Genomic DNA, 23,437 nt, shown 5'->3' on the forward strand with positions numbered 1-23,437 from the left:
TCAGGAGGTCAAAACTTTCAATGCCTCTGGGAAGAAGAGGACTTTTCCCCACAAGCCTTTGAAAAACCGAACTAAATTAGCATGACCACACTGCTAAATGCTTGGGAAACCCGAACGGCTCAGGTCACAGGCTAGCCGAGCAGCAGAATGGCAAAGAGCTGTTGCATTCCCATACTCAACAGCCATAATTAATGAGGCTATTTCCTAGGCGAAAAGCAGGTCTTCTGCCCAGCACCTGGACGGGAAACAAAACCTTGCGGGATGTGCCCTGGGCATCTTTTGTTATCCTGATACAGTTGTCTGTTCCCCTTTCTGTTTCTCCCACCCATTTTCTCTCTCTCACTTCCATCCACCATTGTTTCAGCTGTTCTTTCCTCCCCTGCTCCCAGTGTCACACAGCTAACTTGCTGTTTGAAGTGGGGAATGGCAATGAAGTTGTAATGATCCAGCCATGCTCTCCCCCGGGGGTTGCTGAATGGAAATGCAACTAAAATCCAACCCAACTAAATCACATTTTCCCCTAGTTTTTATTGCAAAAGGGAGATGTGAGAGCCCTCCTTCTCATTTTGAGTTATTCACCTCCACTTTGAAAGTAGATTTTGTTTGTTTGGACCTTTTGTAAGAGCCATTCTAGCAAAGACCGGGCAATGCAGACTTCTGGAGGATGTAGAGACCTGAAATTTTTGGCTCTGACTCATCATGGGTTTTATATTCATCTTGAGCCATGAGTGTCCTGGGCACCACTTTTCATGAGACCCTTTGAGGTGTCCCTTCACAGCTCCCTCCACCAGAGGTGTGGAAAGCAGAGAGGCACATGCAGACCTTGCAGTGGCCATCAATGCTTTTGGGAAAAGGCTATGTGCCTACACAAGGCAATCCAAAGACATCAGAACCAGTGTAGCCAAAAAGTTTACTGATTTGAACTGCAATCCTGCAGACTTCTGGTGAGATCCCCATTCCTTGCAGCCACAGAAGACAAATGCTCAGCAACTTTTCCAGGCTTGCTGCAGAAGTGGAAGGAATACTCCCTTCAATAAAGCAAGAGGACAGGAAATACATCACACTTCAGAGGCCAGAAGGCCTGCCCTTGAAGGCAAATAGCTCATCTACCCACCAGACCAAGGTGTCTCCTTCCTGCAAGCCCTTAACCCAAGCAGGGTTGTGGGTGGAAATGAGGGGGTACAGTCTGTAGTACCCTGGCAGTCAGCTGCAGGGCTCTGCAGTGCCAAGCCCCAATTTGGCTTTCCTGTGATGCTGCAGGATCTTTTCTTTCTCATGTCTCTTGTTGTCCTAGAAACAGAGGAAAAAATTCTTGCAGAGAAGCCCTTTTATTACACTTGAGGCAGCATCTTCTCTCTCTCTCACCAAAACGGTGTATGGTCACAAAATAAAACCCTTGTCAGAAAATATATGGTGAGTTCAAAATCTTCCCAAGAAACCTGGAAAAAACTTAATACCCTCCAAACTTTCCAAAAGCCCTAAGAATACTGAAAGGGTTAATGGGCACTTTGTAACACAGCTACAAATGTGTTAGGCAACACAAGGCAGTACTCTTGTGTGTGTGTGCATATATACATAAATATTTTTATAGATGTAATTATATGTATTATTTATACATATTGTTGAGAGAGTGAGAGAGGGCCTCACCTCTAGCTTTGGATTACAGCTTTTGAGGTAGAGGGTGTCTGGTAGATGAGAAAGTCAACATGCTGTATGGTACTGGCCACTTTTCTCTCCTGGTGCCAGGGATTTTCTGGAAATGCTGGGATTTGGGGGCAATTGTCTTTTATTTGAGAGGGAAGCTCATCTTCTGGGGAAAACGTGCCCTTCTGTGTGCTCAGCCAGGCAAGGGATGAGCTGGGTAATTTCTCTGAGGCACATGGAATGTTGTAGCTGTGTCAGGAAAGGATAGTGACTGACAAATTTCCTGAGGCTTGCAGGATCTGCAGGCACATTCCCAAGGCCTCAAGGAGTCCATGTCAAGGGGAGAAGGTGGGGAAAGCAGGCAGGAAGGAAGGTTTGACAGCCATGATGCTGACCACATCCAGCTCCTGTGGGGAGCAGGGGATGTGGGGCAGCTCTGAAAATCTGGCTTCCCACTCCTTCCTTTTAGAAATGGCCCTAGAAAGGAAACTTTACTTTTCCTTCCCAACCATGGCTCAGAGGGTTTTGGGTTTGTGCCAAAAGCCAAAACCCAACAGCTCTGCAGATTCTGGTGCCTCAAATATCCATTTCCCCCTCATGCCCCACCCTGACCATGGACTGTAGCACAGACTAACACAGCTGGGCTTGGGTGGCTGTCCCAGGGAAGATGCACTCTGCTAAGAGAGGCTATAGCTGGTGACCTGCTGCTTACATTTGTACACAGGTGCGGGGTTTTGTGCAAGCATATTCTGTATCTTAAGAAGTCTCAGAACCAGGATACTTCTTGTTCTGCTCCTGTTGAGCACAGCAGTGAGACAGCATCATCTTCTTTGGGGAAACTCAGATAGGATTACTATCTCATCTGCTGCTGGAGAGACCAAAGGACCTGCTTGGTTATGATTCAACAGCTCAGGATGCTGAGACAGCATTGCTCCCCTCCCTAAAGCAGCCTGGCTGCTCAGTATACAATGAGGACATGACTTTTCAAGACTCTAAGATACGCCTGTAGAAAACCCAGGAAGGAGCCAGTGGGCACAAACTCAGTAATCAGCTCAGTCACTGTTCCTGGTCAATCCCTGAACGTGGTCTCAGCATCACAGGAGATTTAAGAATAATTCTGAAGGTGGGCTGAGACAGAGCTATGGCTGGAGAAGATGGTCCATGAGCCAGACTGGAAAAGCTCACTGGTGTGAAACTATACATTGGACATTTTCATCCACTTTATTTGATGGAAGGTGTGGAGAACTCTTCATAGGGTGAGGAATCAAGGCATCACACAGACATGCAAGTCAGAGTTTGTTTATTTTTCACAGCAATAATTTTACAAGTGAAAAGATTTTACAACCTGCTAAAGGCAGAAAGATGTAAAATTCAAACTCTTTTTCTTAAAAGAAAGACAACCATTCTCGCTAGTGGCAAATGAACCTCTTCTCATTTTGTGTCTGATTGGAATCTCAGAAGAGTATCCAACCTATTAAATAAGATATGTATCTCCTGAGAACAGCCTTTGTTGTTTTCTTTTATAGATCTTTGTTCCTCCTGTGCTGTAAGGTCTCCAGGGCATGGCCTGTGTTACAGAGTGCCAGATATACTATCTGATTTTAGGAGATCGTAATTATGAGGAATATGTCAGAACAACAGAAAACTTCATTTAAAAACCCAATTAAAGCTGCCGAGTGACAGTGTGTTGCATCACCTCCTAATCCCAGCAGCTTCCATGTGGAGAAGGGAGTTGTTAAAGATATCATAAACCTTAGATAAGGATATCATAAGGCCTGCACGAGATGGGGATTTTTCCCATCATAAGTTAAAATTAGCACACATTTTGTGGTGAAGCAGCAAACCTGAGATCTGTTTTGGAGCAGTCACCTCAGGATCCAGGGTCTGATGGGTGGGCTATCCTTTCATGTGAGTAGCAGGACATTTCACAAGACATTCTGGATAAAGAAATATAAAGGTCACTGTGTGTCTGGCCCTGGGGTTGAACAGCACAGGCCTTGCTGGAGCACCTTCACCAGCAGAGACCTCGAGGATGGGATGCTGATGCTTGGGGGGCCATGGAGGAAGGACATTGGCATGCAGGGTGGGGGGAGCTTTCAGGTGGGTGTTTTGAGAGTTAGGATGGGAAAAGCTGATGGAGGGAGGAGGTGAGAAGTTTCCAAAGCCTCCAGCATAGCAGCAGACACCTGCTTCTTCCAAAACCAGCTGAACCTGTCTCCCTGCCGTCATCTCCGCGGTTTTAGGGCGTTCTAAGCCCCCGGCCAGCTGAAGGGCACGGGGCTTGAGGGCTGCACCCTCCTCCTGCACCAGCCCCAGCTCTTCCTCTCTGACAAGGGGTTGTTTTCTCTGTTCTACTCAGGCACCTGCTGTCAGACAGGCTGAGCCCTTCCATGCAGCCCCACGGAGCTGGGAGTCAGGGCTAGGGAAATACAGGGTGCTTTTGCTTGGTTTGTTTTTAGGAAAGGAGATTTTAAGTCTTCTTTTAAAAATATGAGAAGGTTTTCAGATTTTCCTTTAAGATAATTTAACATTATCCGCACCTGCGGATGCCCAGCACTCTCCTTTTAAATAAAAGGAGAATTCGATAGTTTTTGAAAGTTTTTTTTAAGAGTTTTATTTTTATTGGAGAGTTTAAGACTTTTTAGGGGGGAAATGTAGAATTTACGAGTTCTTAAAAAAAAAAAAAAAAAAACCAGAAAGGAGAATTTAAGACATTATTTTAAAAGAAGATTTTTAAGATAATGCTTTTTTAGAGAGGTTTTATGACTTTTTTTAAAGAGAAAAAATTAAAGTTGTTGGGGGAGGTTTTAAAAGAAGAATTTAAGAGTTTGGGGGTTTTTTTAAGGAGAAATTCAGACTTTTTTTAAAACACCTGAGGTGAAGGGGGGGAGGGGGTAGTTTGGTGTGTGGGGCGGCGCTCACCTGGCGGGGCGGGGCGGGGCGGGGCGGGGCGCGGAGGGCGGGGCGGGGCCGGGGCGGTTCCGCGCTGCGGAGCGCAGGGAGCGGAGCGGGGCGGTCGCTGCCGCCGCCGCCCAGGAGAGGAGCCGGGGCCGGGGCTGGAGCTGCAGCCGCGCTGCCGTGGCCGGGCCGGCGGCAGGTGAGTGAGTGAGCGAGCGCGCAGGGGGGCGGCGGGGCCGGGCCGGGCCTCCCGGGCAGTGGCAGCCGCTGCTTTGCAGCCCCGGGCGCGGCCCTGCCCTGCCCTGCCCTGCCGCAGCCGGGAGCGGCCCCGAGCGGGGGGATGCGGCTGAGGCGGGGTCGCCGGCCCCGGGTGTCGCAGGGCCCACGGGGCTGCAGAGTGGGGCGGGGGCGGCGAGCAGCCGGCTCGGGGCAGGGCGCCGCGGTAACCCCGCATCCCGTAAGGAGAGCCCGGGCTGGGGTCACTTGGGTTCGGTACCGGCGGGACCCCGGGCCCCGCTGCCACCTGCCGGGTGCCGCCCCTGTCGTGTCCCGGTCGGTGGCTCTGGCTCCCGCAGCAGCTCCGGCCCCAGCGCGGTGCCCCCGGCAAAGGCTGTCCGGAGCCGCCCGCGGAGGAGCCGGGGGGTCTCAGGAGCCTCCTCCCCTCCCATCCGTGGGGCGAAACCGCCCGGCCTTCCTCCTTTCAGAGACGTCTCCGTCTCGCTGAGGAGAGGGGTTAAATTCCTCGATAAGAACCGGGCTCCGGCCGCATACTTCTGATGCCTTCCGTGAACTCTGCCGGCAGGTTGGCAGGTTGTTTCGTAACTCCACTTGTGGCCTGCTGCGGGGAGCAGCAGCGGGGGACGGGACACCAAACTCCTCTCCTGGTTGTTTTCTTTCCCTGCCCTGCAACAGCACTTTGTAAGTGCAGGTTAAAAACCCGAACGTGGGTTCAAGGCTGTTGTACAGAAAGGGGCACAGCCATGCACCTCTCACTGCCAGTGGCTGCCTCAGGCACAGCCCATGGCACTCCCCTTGGAATGGCTGATTGCAGGAGCTCCCCGGGCTGCCGGGGCTGACGGCGGGCCCGGGCCCCGTGCTCTGCCGGGACTTGCCGGGCAGGCACCGGCCCCGGAGCGTGTGGGAGCACGAACGCCACAGCTCCGCTGTCAAACGCCGGGGCCCTGGCGCCTGCCGGAATGGGGCAGCGGTGCTGCTCACACACACCTGTCAGCTCACCTCGAGGGGCAGCCCTGTGGGGAGCTGCACTCCTCCTCCTGAGGCAGGAATTGCAGCTCTTCTTATGGAGAAGAGAGCGAACCGTGAGCACATGCTGTATCTGCAGTGGGTAGGAGTGGGAAGCGTTTTCCGAACGCTGCTTGTTTTCCTTATCAGGCAGTGCCGGTGGTGTCTTCTCAGGAAGGGGCTGTGGGGAAGGGGGGATGTTCTTACCTTCTGTTGGTGCCTTTGGAATGCCAGGAATCCTCCCACATCGCAGTTATCTGCTGGAGGAGCCTGAGCACTGTGCCTGGACTTCCTCTCGCCATATCTCTGCTGGCTTCCCCGTGCCCTCCTGGAAGAAATGGCATGGAATCCAGAAGCATCTTCCTGAAGCCTTCCTTCCACTACGTCACACAAAGTTGTGAGGCCAGGGAGTGCAGCTGGCAGCACCTGCAGATGCCCAGCACTCACAGCACTGAGCACTGCAGTTCCCAGGATCCTGCACTATTTCCTAGCAAGGGCATGCCAGTTCCTCTAAAATACAAAACTCTTTGCAAATGAGTGCGAGAGAGACATGGAAATTAGTTTTACCCAGGTCTTAAAGAGGCAGACCCGAGCAATAATCTGGCAATGTGTGTGTGGTCCACCTCCATAGCAGAGATGTGTCCTCTGGTTGCCTTCCCTGTTGCCACGTGCTGCAGGGAAATATTGCTTGAGTGCATCTCCATGGTCCACACTGGTTCATCCCTTCCATGTTTTTCAGCATCTCTCTGTCCTGTCTTGTTCATGTCATCTATAGGAAAAATCTCCAGTGGTGGCTCGAAATTGACCTGTGCCCATGTTCTGTTGTTTCTCTGTGTGCTGGGGAGGGAATGCTTTGGGACCAGTTCCAGACAAAGAGTTAATCCTTCCTGGCTGGGAGGCAGCGATGTGTGTGCCAAGGCTTCAGAGCTGAGTGTTTTCTGGAGTCATGGGAGGTTGGGTGCTGTGGTGAGCTAGGGAGAAATCCAGGTGCTGTTTGACAATGGGTTGCTCTGTGCCCAAGTTTAAATAAAGGCGTGAGGGACACTTTAAGTATCAGTTCTGTGTGTATGCATTGTTTTCAAGAGCATCTTTTTAAAGGATGTTCTTTAATCTGTCCCAGCTTGTCTATGCCCTTGTAAACCTGTGTATTCAAATTAATGCTTAAGCATGGCTGCTTAAAACTGAAGGTTTTTAACAGAATCCTGTTGTTGTAAAGGATTGCTAACATTTTCATGTCCTTCCATTTTTCAGATGCCAAATTCAGGAGCTCCTAAAAGCAGCTGATTATCTGGCTTTTTGTGGGCTGGAGTCAGCACTTTCTTGAGGGTTGGGGTGCTTCCAGCTGCCCCAGGCTAGTCATCTAGTATAACTTGTTGCTTTAAAAAGAAAAGAAAGGAGGAGGGCAAGGGGGAAATAACCTGAAACACTTCTTAACCAAACACATAGGTGGAAACTTCAGGACAATTGAGCCACAAAGGCTTCTTTTGCTGCTACTTCCTAACCCTGCTACAGCACACAGAATCTGCTGGAGCTCTTCATCTCTAGACCCTCATGCTCAACCCTTCCTGTGTCCCGTCAGATACTTCCTGCATGACAGTGGAATGCCACAGTGCCCTCAACAGCCCTTTGGGGTCCAGAGCCTCCCATGGATGTCCTCTGTGGTGTTAGACCTAGCATTGAGCCCCTGAGCACAGCAGGGACTTTGGAGGCACCTAGAGCATCCTACAGGAGAGTAGCTATGTTGGCAGAGAAACCCAGTGAGTGGCAGCCTCTCCTTTGCTCCCTGTTATTCCTGCCAGCCTGGGTAAACCATTGGCACCCAGATGATGTTGTGAAGCTGTCTGACAGGGAGAGTACTTGTTGGGTTCTTGCTGGTTTAATGATTCCTGCTGTGAACATTGCTTTCCCCAGGAAATGTGAGTGTGCAGCAGGGAGCTGGTCTCTGCCTTTGGATGCTTGCCTGAGGCAGCTGGTGGTGTGCAGCAGGTTGGATAAACACCATAGGCATCACTAGATAAGAATAAAGATGGGTTGCGTTGGGTTTTTTTGGAGGCTTTGTGGTTGCTGTTTTCACTTGCCAGTTTTTATTTTCTTTTCCAAGTTCTGGCAATGTTTGGAGGTGTCAGCACTCCTTTCTGCTAGGAGCCAAACATACTTGCAGTGTGAATGCTGGGTGCACCTCTTTACATGTTGTGATCAGTGCTGGCTGGTTCCTACAACACAAGCACACACACACTCTTCTCTGAGGAACAGCTTAGTTGTCAGAAAGCAGCTCATGGTCTCCCTGGGCTCTTGATCACTATGCCCAGGTCTTTGTTTGATGGTTTGTGCCTGTAGAAAATTAGGTGTTTCCCAGGCCTGCTCTGAGGTCTTCTCTCCTTCCTCTTATCCCTGCCCTGATTCCTCTGGAATGGGACTTACTCAGGGCAACTTGTCAAGTCCTCGGGGTCCCATCCCAAGGGAGTGGCTCTGCAAGGCTTTCCTAGGGCTAACCCAGCCTGGACACAAGGTTGTACCACATCATACATGATGGTACATGATCCAAGGTACTCCCACTTGTCCACCATCAGTGGGGGAAAAAAAAGCTGTGCCTGCATAGGTGTTTGTGCATAAAGGATTCCTGTAGTTCTTTGAGTGTTTTTGTTGGTTTTTTTTAAAGACCTTTTATAATGCTCTTTCTAGTCTTTTAAAAATCTTGCAAATCGTATGTTGGAAAAGGACATTTGCTCTCCCATTCTGGAAGGGAAGCATCATGGGGACCCAGGACTGGAGGTGTTAGAAACATGGCTTTGTATCCATGCTGAGGAGTAGCTGTCCCTCAAAACTCCTTCTCAAGTATTTTTTTGAGTGTTTTAATGCAGTTTGAGGATTGCCTAGGCTGAGACATTGGATTTGGTATTGTTCTCTTTGAATTCATTTGGCTTTTTAATGATCTGCTGGGAGTACAAAGAAGTTGGGCCAGGAAGTTCAAACTATTTCCCAAAGTGACCCCACGTGAGCATTAGCTGCCTGAGGATTAAGTGCCTAAATGCTTCAGAAGAAACAATGTGTTTTTATTGAGTTTTCCACTCTATGCAGGCGGGGTGCTGGCTTCATCCACAGCACACCTTTCTGTCCCATTTTGGTCCTTCAGGTATCATTGTGTGCTGGACCTGTTTGTGGAGTAGAAGATGGAGCCCTTTGCTGGCATTAAAAGCCCTTCAGCCAAAAGCCCAGCAAGGCAGTTCGGGGGATTAGAGTTGGTCATGCAGCCATGATTTCCATCACTTGTTGTAGGACTATGATTTGTACCCCAGATAAATGTCCCAGATGCACTTGCTTCTCCAGACATATGCTGTGATTTTACTGCTTTAAAGAGCTTTTTGTCTCTGGGTGGATTCAGGCAGTGACTGATAGCACCTCCACCTAATTAGTCATGTGCCAGGTAGTGTGAAAGCAGAGACTTCTAAAATACCCAAGGGTCTTATCAAAGGTTTCAGCCAGGATTCATTCTAAGTCTCTTGTTTATTTGTCTTTGTGTCTGAGCATGTGAGAGAAAGGAGCCTATTCAGCTCTTTGCAAAGGGTCATTAAAGTCCTTTTTAATCCGACAAAGTTATAAATAAATATCCATGACAGCATACACCTGCATGTTCATCTGTGCATCCTCTCCTCTGCACACCCAGCAGTGTGTCCTTGACATGTGGCTGCTTTCTGAAGCAAGGTAGGAAACTGCAAGTTATTCTGGAAATGGAGAATAAAATCTGGAAGGTTTATCCCAGTTGCGCATTTGATAATTTGTTAATTACCCTCTCCTGTAGGAGGGGAATTGGAATGGAAAGAGGATTGCTGATGGCTGACACCAGCACTTCTAAAGGAGACTGGAAGGCAGGTTGGAAGGACAATATTTTTAGGTCATTTGGCTTTTTTATGTCCCTGGTCCTACTTGTAGGACAGCTGCGAAGCCTGAATTTTCCTGTAATCCTATGGGGATGAAATTCTTGATTAATTTGACAGGAGTCAGGGAGAGTGTCTGTCTCTGCCTACATTATAGATGGTCAAGGCTCATCTCATCCTCTGGGCTGGACTGAGCAAACATCTCAAGGAAGCTGCACTTTGAGGGTCCTTTCTGGCTCTTGTGGAGGCACTGGGAGAGAGATCTCATTGGTTGGGTTTTCCCCGTGTTGGTCTTGCCCTTGCAGGTGGGGGGAAATGGAAGTTCTCTTCTTTGGCTGGGGAGGAGGATTTCCAAGGCTTGACCAGGCTCGTGCCTCTCAAGATTCCTTCTGTGTTCCATGTGGTGAGAAATACAAGCTGTGTTCTGGCTTGGGGAATGGACTGTGTGTAATACCAGGGGAATGTTCCCAAATTGCATCGTGCTTTCGCTGATGACTGATTGTTGTGGAAGATGAGCACAGCAGAAATTCTGGACCTGCTGGCATATGAGTGCCATGGTTGTGTTTGTGTGGATGCTTTGGCAAATACCCCTCAGAGCTTGCCTTTTAGGGGCTGGACTGTGAGTCATCCTCTAAAGATGATGAACCTAATCTAGACCAGCCTAGAGCCCCAAGATATTTAGAACTAGCCTTGCCCTGTACTTGGGGCAAAGCTAGGTCCATCCTGGGCATTTGCATGCGCTCAATTGCACAAGAAAAAAAAAGAGCATGGTAGTGCAAAAGCCTTTCCTCTTTCCCCTCTAATCTACACACTGTTGCTAATTTTGCTTCTCCCTCCTGGGAAGAAACCATGGATTTACTTCCAGCTGCTTTCATGAAGTCACTCTTCACGTGTGGGACTGGGGGTGATGATAATGGTTACAGAAATAGCAGGTGCTGCTAATGGTTCCCTTACAAACCTTTGTGTTTAGGGCAGACTTTCCTAGGCAGCCCTGCCAGCTCTCCCTCCATGGACAGTAGCCATTAGTGCTGCAAGGGAGAAACATGATGCATGAAGGTGGGAAAGATGATCCTTCCGCTTCTAGGCTGAAATGCTGTAATGTGAGTGTGTGCAGTAGGTGGAGGGGTGTTTTTGCTGCTTTTAATTTATAATGAGCTTTTGGTTGGTGGCTCATCTGTGGGGTGGACTGACTAGTAATCATCCCTAAAATGTTACTGGCTGTGATTCTTGTTGTTTTCATATGATTCTCAATGCTGACTTGCCATGGCCACAAATCTTAATGTCTAAGAGGGATAAAAGGTTTCCCAGCTTCTTCATAGTGCTGTGCCTGCTTCTTCTGTTTCTGTGTGGATCTGATGCTGTAGCAGACCCAAAAGCTTGGGTTAAAAAGCTTTTAACCTCCTGGCAGGTGGAGGTGAGTGTCTTTGACACCAGTCATGATGTGAGCCTCCCTCCCCTAAATCCCTGCCAAAGGCCATCACCCTGAGGACTGTCCTCATTCTGCGTCACAGCCTTGGGCAGGATTTGTCCCTGATTATTCCTGCCCTGCTCAGCATTGGCCAGCGTCCCCAGGCATGTTAGCATGGGTCTGTAATTTTTGGGAGGAAGTGGAGCAGAAAATCTCTAAGCCTCTGTTTTTCTCTTAGTGTGGGGTTGCAGGTGTGTTGCTTTGGCTCTCCAGAAATCTGTCTCTTTGGGCAGTTCTTGCAAGATTGCAAGATCCTTGTGTGGGACATGTCCCCCCTTGGATTGCCAGAGGATTTTGGTGGTGGTCTGTGATTTCTGGCTCAAGTCATGCTTTAGCTCTCGAGCATGCAAATTCCACAAGACACAGTTTCTCTTTGATCTCCTTTACTGCAAAAAGCCCTTGAAACATGGATGTAACTTTTGCTGATGCCAAGTGTGCATTATGCCCCCAGCAGAAGCTGCTTGCTATTGAAAGGCAGCAGATCTTTGGGGGGTGTTTGGGCTTGGATCCATCCACACATTTCTGGTAAAAGTGCACCTTCAGGTTAAACTCCTGATTTTGGTAATTTGCCGATTTTTAGGGCTTTCTATCAGGCACAAAAAGTAGGGAGCTGGATGGGGGATGATGGGTAAACTGAGGATATGGTGCTATTATGGCCACCCCTAAATAAGCTGTTTGGGTGTGAATTAGAGCCCCATGCCTCCTGCTTCCTTGCTCCTGGGTACTTGTGGCTGCCTTGCGTAAGAGCTGGTGGCTTCCTTAGGCCCGGGGCCTGAGAAGCACTTGCACACCCTCCCTGTGACAGTGGAAGGATAAAGAGCTGCCTCTCTGGGCTGTGACCACTCTCGTAGGACCCGTTTGTCTCCTCTTGGGCTTGTTTAACCCCTGCCAGCTCTTTGTGCTGGGATGAAGTAACCTGTTTGCTGCTCCAGTTTGGACCTCCATGCGAGCATCCCACCTGCACCCTGATGGTCCCCATACTGAGGGTCAGGACACTGCCATCTTTGGTAGGTGACCCTCTTGGCTGCCTTGCACCAGGCCAAGGGATGTGTTCCTTCAGGATCCTGGGGCCAGCATCCTCAGGACAAGCTGGAATGGTGGAAAGGTCATGCACCAAGTGGCTGGAGCTTTGCCTGATGCTCCCAGCCGTGGTGGGAGTGACCATGGATGGTTGCCAGACTGCTGCATGGACAGCTTGTTCAGACATGTGGGTGGTCATCTCTGCCCAGCAAGGGAACTGCCAGCCTGGGATGTGCCACGGCATCAAACCTTGCCATAGATGATCCCTGCTGAGCGTTTGACTGGCCAGTGGTCAGCCCTGACTATGGCATTGCCTTCTGCCCTGGGATGGATATGGCATGGAAAGCCCAGCAGAACTGCTCAGTCCCTGTAACAGCTCAGCCAAGGGCAGGTGATGTCACTCCAAAAGAGGACCCCAAGGCAGGACACAGTTTGTGGTCTGGAGGGAAACCTGGACCATGTCCTATCCCCTCCAACCTGCTGCAGGTGTTATCAGGAGGCTTCAGTTAATTATGGATCTTCTCTGTGTTGTTCACCAGAGTAACAAGGAGGTTTGTGCCCCACCAGAGGTTTCAGTAGGTAGGCAAGTACCATCTCCCCCCTTTGGTGCAGGAGCTGGGCCCGGTGCTTAGAGCAGGAAGAGGCTTGAGGAAGTATTAAATAGCTGCTGGATGTGTCACTGCAGCAGTTGATCCAGGGCAGTGAGTCACAGCCAGCCTGCCAGCGCCCCAGCATGGAGGATAGCAGCACAGGGCCATCCCATCCCTCCCCACTTGCTGCTTACTCATGTATTGGGTTGGGGTTTTTTTATTGGTGTGTCTTTGCACAGCTGGGATGAGCATCTTCCTGGCATTGGGTGGGAGAGGAGCCAGAGGGTCAGGTTCAAAGTAGAAATTAAAGGACTGAGAGTACCCCAGGACTTTGGACTCTGTCCAAAGGGATTTAAAGCTGCTGGTCCCTATGGACACCTTGGTGCTTCATGGATGGCAGGCTCATCACAGCCTGCTCTCAAGTATTAATGCAGTTTATTAACTATGAGTCTTCATGACCCTACCCTCAGCCCAAATCCTGACATGAAAGGCTGGTCTTCTGGATTGCTTTCAATTCTAATTAGGCTTTCCTGGAAGCCTTCCCTGTGGTGCTGCTCTCTTGCCACCTGGCCCTTTACCCAGCTCCCTGCCAGGGAGTTGATATAGTGAGGGAGGTGAGTGAACCATCAAAAATGGGTGAAACCTTAGTGCTGGCAGGTTGCCCATCTCAAAACCTTTATGCTGGACCCAGATGGTCCTTTTTGGGAGCTGTGGTAGAGATGTTTGGGGTGCTTTGGTATTTGGGTTGCAGCAGGCCTTGCTGTTTGGTGCAAAATGGGTGGGTTTTTTCTGAAACAGAATTTGATTATTTTTTTAATTATTATTCTTGCATGTGGCAAAATATAGTAGAAAGACTCTTGCAAAGTGCTTGCAGTCCTTGGCTGGAGGGTGCTGTCTCAGCTTCTGAGAAATCCCATAGGGGGCACGGCAGGTGGCCCTACAAATCAGGAGTGGTCCTCACTTCTGTGAGGAGGGTGACTGGCCAATTTTCTATTATTTCAGGTCCAGGGGAGGTCACCAAACCCTCTTGAGTCCCAGCAGCCATCAGGATGGCAGTTTGCAGGAGCAAGATGTGCATCTTCCTGCACGTGCAGAAATACTCCTTCATCTCCACTTCCTTCAGCCTGACAGTTTCAGGGAGGCTGGGAGACAGCAGTGCCAAATCAAAATAAAGCTGCAAGATCTGAGATTTTTAATATTTTTTTTTTTTTTTTTTTTTTTTTTTTTTTTTTTTTTTTTTTTTGGTGGTGTGTGTGTGTGTGTGTCAGCATTTGAAATTCTGACTTTCAGCTAGGAAATCTGTTGAAGTCATGGTATGAATCATCCCTACCCTCAATTTCAAGACCCATCACATGGGGAAAGGGAACAGAAAATTAGTCACTTTGTAATCTGCTTCCAATAAAAATTATTTAGTTGTGGGGAGGGGTAAGAATAAAATGAGCTGCCTTTGGAAGCAGCCATCATGTGTCCTGGCACCCACAGCCACCTGCTGGCTTCCCTAGTGCTGTTTTGGGGAAGGGCCTGGCAGCTCCTGCACTTCTGGTTCATGATCAAAGCAACCTCCTGGGACAAATACAAATAGAGGCAGCTGGAAACCTGCCTTCTGCTGAGAAGCTGTTCTTCCCCAAGAAAAGTAATTCTTGCCCAAAAAAAAGCCCATTATTTCTCCTACCTGGTAGTGTAACAAAGGCACCCACTATTAGTGCAGAGAAACTCATTAAGGGAGGGGAGTTGTCTATTGGCAAGTGGGGCAACAAGACTCTCCCCCAGCTGCTGTGGTTTTGAGTGATGGTAAAGAACTGAGTGGGTTACAGCAAAGGTGATGCTTGGGGTAAGGTGAATGGTTTTAGGTTTATTGCCTGAGGGGGTTGTATGGTGTTTTTTTTTAAACTAGGGTGATGTTGTCATGGTGGAGTATTGGGGATGAGGTGTTGAGTGCAGCTTGTGATGTCCCTCCCAAGCAGGAACTGAGGGTGTGGGGAGCATTTGAGGGGCATCCTCAGATAAGGATGAGGATGATCCTTCATACTGTCAGTTCTCTCGTGAGGCCAGGGATCTGGGGGAAGAGGGACAGCCAGGCTGGTTTTGAGTGGGAGCTGGTCCTCCCCAGAAGGCAGGGGGAGGGCAGGCAGAGAAGGGAGCAGCCCCCAGCCCTCTCCAAGGGGACAGATAACATCCTGTACCTGGCAGCAAGCTGGAGACAATTCCCAGAATCCCCAGAGGTTACAGCAAGGATCCCTTGTGCTTGCAAGGCTCTAAGGAAGCAATAAAATCCATTGGATTACTGGAGAATGTGGTGGGGATTATGCCCTGGCTGCTTTTTGAGGGGTTTCTCAAACTTTTTGAGGGGAAGCAAAGCTGGCTGCCTCTCTCCCAGCATTTTGGCAGCAGCGTGCCGTGTGCTGGGCTGCTGGTAAATGATTGTCTGGAATGCCGGGCAGGGCGTAGCCGGAGATTGGTGCCTGGTTTGAACCCGGACAGGTGCCTGGGGCCCGTGTGCCGGCAGCCATCCCTCGCACACAGCGCTCAGCAGCCACGGGATTTTGCCAGCAAGGTGAGACTGTTTGGTGTCACTCAACAAGCTGGGGTTTTTTTCTTGTTTATTCTTAAGCTCCTGGCCCCCTTACTGGGTTGTGGCACAAGAAGCCGGATTTGAGACTAGCTTGGTCCAGGGAGAGGGGAGGATAGGAAGTGCTCTGTGGGATGTGTGGCACTCCAGTTTTGATGTTAGGGTGCTGCTGAGGGGAAGGTTGGGGAGTGGTGAACAATAGTGGTTTCAGGGTAAGATGGGTGGTGCCACAGTGGCACCTGGACTTTGCTCCATGCCAGGGGACAGTTGCAGCCTTGAGTACACAGGATTGGGGAGTGGTGCCAAAACACAGTTTTAAATTTGTATCTTGCAAGTTTTAGTGGTTTAGGGCTTACAGGGAAGTGGGCCGAACCCGAGGTGTCCTTCAACCCCACAGTTTTCCCCGATTGCTCAGCCAAGGCAAACATGAGCTCAGCGTTGAGGTATTTGTGATGGCTGCTCTGTGTGCCCATGTTTTGGAGGTGGGCAGGGAGGTGGCACCAGCGGGACCCAGCACCTGCGCAGATTGTCCTCACCAACCTGTGTCTTCCCTGATTTCTCCTTGCCTTTCTCACACCATGACATTAAAATTCCTCATCACCAGAGACAGGACCCTTCAAGCCCTCCCTTTGATTACTCAAGTAGGCTACAAAAAATAATGAAGAAGCAGAGGTTAACCTAAGGTCAAGCTTTCTCACAGCCTGGCTGCAAACTTGGGATAGCTGGAGCAGAGGGAGGGGCTGCAACCAGCCAGGTAAGGCTGGGAAAGCAGTTTGTGACCCCCTGGATGGAGAGTCTGAAAATTGCGTGTATGTTACTCCGTCCAGGGTTTTGAGACAAGACTGATGCTGTCAAAACCAGTGTTATAGCAGGGAAAATAGGGTTATCTCTTTGCACAGTGCTCGAAAACACTGTAAGCACAAATATTTGAGTTCTTTACAGCTAGTGCTTAACTTTTTTTTAAATTTATGATGGTTGCAGTTGTTGAGCTGCTGGAAGAGACAGGAGTTGGGTGTGCCCAGACTAACAGATGTTGTTTTAAGGTAGTAGTACCCACTGGAGGGGAGTTGAGCTGGGCCCAGTTGACCTGGGGTTTGTCATGGGTGTTTGTGCCTGGCTACCCCTCCCAAACCCTACCTTTGGTCATGCTTTTGTTCAGAAAGAGGCTTTATTTTAATTTCTTAATCCCTGTCTGATAAATTGAGTTAGATGTAAATATGAAAAGATTAAAATGTGCATTATCTGCACCTTCCCTCTGTATCATTGCAAAAGCAGGCAGCCAGCAGTTCATCTACTTTTTCCAATTTTTTTTTCATATAAATAGCAGCGAAAGTCCAGCAAACCCATTAAAAGCCTGTGCTTGTGGCAGAAATAACCTGGGTATTTTTTGGCACTACAGAGGCACACAAACCTCATCATTTTCCACCATAGGAAGATTTGGACCCACTGTCCAGACATGAGGAAAAAAAAAAATTTTCTTTGCAGATGAATATCAGTGTTAAATAACATCAGCAAAAATGCAGTCTGTGCACAGGGTGGCAACGAACAACTTCTTCATCTGGGATTAACTCCATGGGATGATGATCTAATGACGCTGCTTTTAAAGTGTCCTGTATTCCTTGTTAGTGGCTTGGGATGGAAACCTGGTTTCTTTTCTTCCCACAGACAGCCTGTCCTGCAATGACCCAGAGCACTTGAGGCCCAGCAGCTGTGGGGATGGAGCTGAAGGTCTGGGTGGATGGGATCCAGAGGGTCGTGTGTGGAGTCTCGGAGCAAACCACCTGCCAAGAAGTGGTCATCGCCCTGGCACGGGCCATTGGTGAGCCATCTCCATCTGCTGGGGGGATGCCCTGCCTGCAGGTTCTTCCTGCAGAGTCCTTGGGTGGGTGGAGGTCTTGCTCTGTGGTGGTGGGGATGCCACCAGCACTTCCTGTGGGGCAGCAGCCTCAGCACACCCCTGCCGGTCTCTGCTTTCCCAACCTGATGCGCTCACCTCCTGCCAACAGGTCAGACGGGCCGCTATGTGCTGGTGCAGAAGCTGCGGGAGAAGGAGCGGCAGCTGCTGCCGCTGGAGTGTCCCCTGGAGTCACTGGCCAAGTGTGGGCAGTATGCCAACGACGTGCAGTTCATCCTGCGGAGGACAGGCCCCAGCATGGCTGAGCGGCCTGCCTCGGAGGGCGCTCCCCAAGCTCCCGAGAGGACGTTCATCCGGGCCAGCTTGCCCATCAAGCCCAGGCTCACTGCCATAGATGGACCCCGCTCCAGGGAGCCAAAAAAATCCATGACCTTCAATCTGGGTCCCACAGGCTCCAGCGACCTGTTCACCGTGAGCCGATGGAGGCACCAAACACGGGATGGGCTAGACTTGGAGGGTGGTGGTGTTGTCCAGTCCTCCAAGGAGGAGCTTTTTAGAAGGGTGCTACAGCAGCAGGAGCAGCTGCATTCCTTGGAGGCCCATGGGGACACCCTAGAAATGGACCTACGGCTCTGGGAGCGTAGCCGGCTTGCCGGGCAGGAGAATGAGATCCTCTATCTGGAGCAACTGGTGCGGAGGAATGAGACGGAGCTGGGTGAGGAGGAGTTTTGGCAGAGCGAGCTCCGGCTGGAAAAGGAGTGCGAGCGGGAGCGGCAGGAGCGGGTTAGGAGCCTGCGGGCCAGCCTGGAGGAGTACACCCAGAGGATCTATGAGCTGAGTGTCCGGACTGAAGCCCTGCAGGAGGAGATCCAATGGGAGATGGCTGAGAGGGCCAAGAGGGGAAAGGAGATCTCCATGCCCAGCCCCATAGAGCTGGAGGACATGGCCACCAAAATGAAAAGGGACCTGGAGGCCAAGGTCAAGCAAGGCACCCAGCTGGAGAGCAACCTGGCCAGCGTGGAGAAGGCCCTGGAGGAAGCTGAAAAGAACCTGCAGGTAGATAGGACTGGGTTGAGCCACCCCATGGGGTGGTAAGACCTTCAAGAGGGGGTGGGACCAGCTTTCCAGACACATTAGACCAATGGGTTGAGTGGGGTTGGTTACTACACCTGCCCAGTGAACTTGGGGCTGGGTGCACAGCTCTCAGCAGCAGTGATCACTGACAGAGGGACACCAGCACTCTTGCCCAACTGGCATGGAGCCCCACACCCATTGCTCTCCATGCAAGCTAGGTCTGGGCTAATGCTCCTTCTCATGCACCAGGGGCACAGCATCACCTTGCTCCAGCACAGACAGTGACGCTGCCCCTGTGTGGGGTTGGTAGCATTGGCACAAGAGTTGATGTCTTGGATAAAGGAGTCACAAAGGGGTAACCAGGTCCCCATGGTGCCTGTGCACAAAGTCTTTTAACCATGCAGGGCCTGGGCTCATGGTGGGGGGCTGTGCAGTGTGGAGATGGCAGCTCTGGGGATGAGCTATGATGCCTCCCCAGCTCTCCTGTTGCAGCCTCCCAGCATCAGAGGTTAAGGGGCTGTGTGACTCCTGCCTTCCAACCACCGTGTCCCCTTCGGTGGAGCAAAACAAGGGTGCTTTTATTCAGCCAGGCTTTCCCCAGGCTGTCCATGCTTTCAGCATCTTTCTTTGAGCATCTCATTTGCATTTGGCATCTCCCAGCACGGCAGCGGCTGCCGTTTGGTGGCTGCTCGCACCCTCTTGTGGAGATGCAGCAAAGCAGGGCTGTTCCCAAACAAACGCCTTCCTCGTTCCCATTGCCTGGGCACCTCCCTTCCTGCAGGCCCACAGAGAGGGGCACAGTACCCCTGAGGTCCCTTCTGCTGGCACAGGCAGGGTGATCCCCAGCTGGCTTGGGGCATGGGGGGAACATGCGGCTCACCCTGTCCCCCCCTCGGTGTGTGTTTTGCAGGCCCAGACCCAAGAGCTGGAGGAGTTAAATAAGGAGCTGAGGCAGTGTAATTTGCAGCAGTTTATTCAGCAGACGGGGGCCACGGTGACCGTCCTGCAGGCCAGGTCCGAGGAGGACGCCCAGCCGGAGCCGAGCCCGTGCGAGCTGCCAGCCTACCGGAGAAACGGAGGTCAGCACGCTGCCGCTGGCTCGGCCGCGGGGGCTGCTCCGCGGGGCCCCTGCCCGCTCCCTGCCTCCTCCTCCGAGGGGTCAGCCCCAGAGCTGACCACTTCTCCCTAGGGCACTCAGGTTAGGCAGGTGGGGGTTTGTGTGCTGACATGGCAGTCGCTTACCACTCCAGGGGGTTTCAGAGATTTGTCAGCCCTGGGGCTCCTTCCTCCTCCCCATTGAAGCCTGGGGGCTGCTCGTAGACATGCACAGGAGTCAGATCCTGCATTGCTGCTTTTGGGGCTGAGGCGGCTGCAGGGAGCTCTCCTTTGCAGCCTTGCTCATGTCACCACAGCGGCTGCAGCAAAAGGCAGGTGGCTGAAGGCCAGTGTCAGTCCCTAGGGGCTGTGGGCTGGTGGGGACATGCTCTGGCCACAAATGACCTTTCTGTGTTTGGCGAGGGAAGGGTGGTGCCCAGGGCCTTGTCTGCATCCTCACAGGCATGAGAGGAGGTGGCGGGGGGTTCTCATGGAAAGGGACCTGGTCATTTCTCCTCCAGAGCACCCGGAGCGGGTGACGTTACTGCCCTGCGGCACTGCAGCGGCCGTGCCCAGCGAGCATGGGAGGCTCGAGCCCTGCCTGAGCCAGATGTTTTTCCCCATCCTGTAGGTTTTTCTCCCACCGTTGGTACCGACTCACCTCCCCAGGTCAGCACCAAGCAGCTCCTCGGCCATCCCAGGACCCTGCCGGAGCCCCTGGTGTCCAGCCTGAACCCCGAGGGTGCGTATGTCCCAGTGGAGCCCTGGGAGCATGAGCCAGTCTGCAGAGGATGGGTGGGAAGAGGGGAGAGGCTTTTGCTGCCCAAAATGGGCTGTAGAGAGCAAGCGTGTGCTGGTGGTGGGAGGCCAGAGCTATTTATAGATGCCATTAGGAAGCACAAAGCTCACACTCCAGCAGTCTCTGCTCTGCTGCCAGGGGCTCACACGCTGGCAGCCTGGCTCTCTGCCCTGCCAGGAGCTGTGGAGGATGGATCTCATCACCTCTCCTGCCACTCTCATTCCCCAGGGTTAAGACCTCACTCAGTTAGCATGAGAACTTGTCTCCTGTCTTTTACAGGAGCTACTTTTGCTCCGTCTTAGCGACCAGTTCGTCCAAAAACCTTTTGTACCTCCTGTGATTCTTTTGTCACCTTGTACCTGTATTTTGGGTGCAACAAAAGAGAGCTGTGGTAGAGACACCTACCTCTTGTGGTGATGCTGGCTCCACCCTAGCATCCTACTCCCACCCATGCCACCTTTGCCTCAGCAAAACCCTACTGCCGTCCTCACAGCCCAACACATCCACCCCCATCCTTCAGGACACTGCGGCAGCCGCATTCCCATCTCCCGGTCCAAGCTTTGTGCTCACATACATCCTGTTTTCCACTCCCCTTTTTGCAAGTGCTCACCCACCATGGTGGGATTGCTCAGGTGTTTTTTTCTCTTGTCTTGCAGTTGTATCAACCAGGCAGAGCATCTGGAGGTAGAACAGCCCAGGCAGTGGAGGATCAAATGTATTGTATCAATTGATTGAGGATCAATCTTCAAAGTGTAACTGTATAAATAAACCATATTATATATATATATATATATTTTTTTTTTATATTTTTTTTTACTGCTTTATATTGTGAATGGATGTGAATGGCCAGACAGAATATTTTTACAGACTGTAAAGTAAAACTAGAGACTGATGACACAAAGCAACCCTCTTCCCCTGAGGACAAAAGCATCTCCATTCTATTTTTTTTTAAGCAGTTTCTATATGGAACAGAAAACAGCAGTGCACCAATTCTGCATAGCCTCCTCAAGAGACCCATTGTGCATTTGGAAAAGTTCTTGTTCCTTTGACTAGGGGAGTGAAGCTGCAGTGGAGACCTGCGTGGAGGCTCACCTGGATGGAGCAAGTTAACAGATTTTACAGCAACTCATCACAGCAAGTGGGGCCATGACAAACAGCCTCTTCACTGGTGGCAGCTTTAATACAAATTTCTGGCCTCTCATTTTTTATGTATATTATAAGAAACCTGTAGGAGAAATGCACTTTCCATGGTGCCATGGACCATGCTTCAAGGAAGCACACAGCAAAAGCTTGTTTTTCTTAAATTCATTTAGTCTTTCAACTTCTTTTTAAAGTAAAAAAATTGCAGAATGAGCCCTTCCCCGGTGGTGGTGTGAGTGGGGAACAGGACTAAAATACTCTTGGTGACATTTCCCTGATATTTTTAACTTTTTTTTTTTTTCTTTTTTTTTTTTTTTTTTTTTTTTTTTTTTTTTAACTCGATGGCCAGTAGTTACCATTTTGTTCATCTGTCCCAGTGGGTCACCTTGTATTTTAATTGCAAAACCAAAGCGGGTGGGGGGGCAGGGGAGGATGAGTTTGTATGGGAGATCCCCAAGCCTGTTTTCAATGTGTTGTATGTGAAAAATGTTGCTGGGGCACGGTGTTCACAGTAAAACCCTGCTTCCCCCATGTGAATGTAAATCCTGTGCGCCGCAGATCCAATTTTCAATAAATCTTTGGGAAAGGATTTGAGCAAAGCGAGTGTGAGTGTGCTGTTGTGGCCAGGGTGAGCCGTCCCTGCCCGCGCCTGCTGGATGCGTCCAAGCGGTTTGCGCACCCCGCAGCTGCCTCTTCCATTTCCAAGCCATCTCTTTCTATTTGCTGAACCAAAGCTGTGAGTATTTTATAACTGACTAAATCTTATGCACAAAGTGCTCTTCCCTTCTTTTTTTTTTTTTTTTTTTTTTTTTTTTTAAATCATGAAGTGCTTTACAACCAGGGGATGCAGCTTGTCTCCGGTGAGATGTGGCCATCTCTGGGATGAAACATGGCAACATTTTAATAATGCACAGCAGCAGCTCGGAGCATTTTAGGACAGGAAGCAAAGGGGGTGGCGCTTGGCTGCAGACAGGAGCAGGTAAGGGGAAATTTCCCATTTTCTTCCATGCCCCTTTGTCTGGACCTGGATAACAGCAGCAAGGAATGTCAGCTCTTGCTGCCCATCACCATCTCCCCATAGCTGCTGGGCTCTGGTCACTGGGGACATCTTTCCCTCTCAAAGCTGTTTTTCAAGGTGCCACCACAGCCGAGCAGGCTGATGAAGTAATATTAAAGGATTAAAGTTTGCTTTGTTGGGAGATCCACTGGTATTGCTGTGTCTTACGTTATGACTGGAGAGCTGCCACAGTGGGGAGATGCAGTTTCAAAGTTGCCTTTTTTGAACTGGGGCTTTGGTTTTTTTTTTTTCAGGCTCTTCTTCAGCCTCCTCCTTAAATGATGCATCTCAAGGAAAATTAGTTAAAAACGTGTTTGTTCCATGCAGCTGCACTTAGTTTCTCCCCTGCTTGTTTGCTTTTTTTGGGCTTTGTGTGCTTTTTTTTTTTTTTTTGGACTCTTGCTTTTAATGATTCTGCCTTGCTAAGAAGTAGTTGATGTACATTGTAAAGAGCATTTCAGTGCTGCTTGGGGGAGGGAAGCGGGTTTATAAAACCCACTTGCCTTGGACATGGCCAGATTTCAGTGTGTTATGGGACATCCTCTGCATATCCCAGAAAACTGACCTCTGGATCTTTAAAACTGGATCTTTCATTTTAGGGGCTCCATTTGTAGCGTTGCCTTTTGCAAAACAAACAGGAATAAAAAGAAAGGGGTCATCATTTATGGTACTTACAAATGGGGGCAGAAAATTAATTTGAATGTCTGTGGGGGATTCCCCCCCCCCCCGTTACAATTATATATTATTTATTGGTTTTTCAGGTTCAGTCATAATTCAGTCATAATCATAATAGGCCAAACCAGCACCAGTCTTTCCTGGAGGGAGGTGTGGGTGGGTGTGGAAAATAAGGATTTAAAATATATGTATCACAACAGATTTGGCCCTTCAGCTGATGCCCCTTGGCTGGCATGCAGGATTTGGAACTGTTGCATGGGTGGGAGACACAGTAACTCGACTTCGTCCCCCACTGAGGTCTGATAACCAGGCCCGGGGTTAGGGGGAGTGCCCTGACCAGGGGCTGGCTGTTTTCAGCTCAAGACTGTGGGTTCTTTGCAGATTTTCTTCATTTTGTGTCCTACAAACCATCACCCAGCTGCTGCCTAGGCCAGCA

At 50.3% G+C, this 23,437-nt stretch overlaps 1 protein-coding gene across 4 annotated transcripts; it reads left to right on the plus strand.

The window, feature by feature from the left end:
* Positions 1–4,594: 4,594 nt before the first annotated feature.
* Positions 4,595–22,098, plus strand: RASSF7 (Ras association domain family member 7). Of its 4 annotated transcripts, XM_083864433.1 has the most exons (6): positions 4,595–4,741; positions 16,972–17,125; positions 17,313–18,217; positions 19,146–19,314; positions 19,962–20,072; positions 20,786–22,098. In XM_083864433.1, the coding sequence occupies exons 2-6, from the start codon at positions 17,023–17,025 to the stop codon at positions 20,815–20,817; spliced, it is 1,320 nt and encodes a 439-aa protein (XP_083720559.1). In that variant the 5' UTR covers positions 4,595–4,741; positions 16,972–17,022; the 3' UTR covers positions 20,818–22,098. The 4 variants fall into 4 exon arrangements, with proteins under 4 accessions (XP_083720559.1, XP_083720560.1, XP_083720557.1 ...); XM_083864434.1 differs by lacking the exon at positions 19,146–19,314; XM_083864431.1 differs by lacking the exon at positions 20,786–22,098 and having other exon boundaries at positions 19,962–20,746.
* Positions 22,099–23,437: the final 1,339 nt, after the last annotated feature.

Source organism: Zosterops lateralis (genome assembly GCF_965231275.1).
Source record: "Zosterops lateralis genome assembly, chromosome: 6".
NCBI classification, from domain to species: Eukaryota; Metazoa; Chordata; class Aves; order Passeriformes; family Zosteropidae; genus Zosterops; species Zosterops lateralis.

Coding starts and splice junctions, on each gene's coding strand:
- RASSF7 (XM_083864431.1), top strand. CDS start 17,023: ATGGAGCTGAAGGTCTGGGTGGATGGGATCCAGAGGGTCGTGTGTGGA. Junction 18,218..19,145: donor AAGCTGAAAAGAACCTGCAG/GTAGATAGGACT, acceptor TGTGTTTTGCAG/GCCCAGACCCAAGAGCTGGA. Junction 19,315..19,961: donor AGCCTACCGGAGAAACGGAG/GTCAGCACGCTG, acceptor CCCATCCTGTAG/GTTTTTCTCCCACCGTTGGT.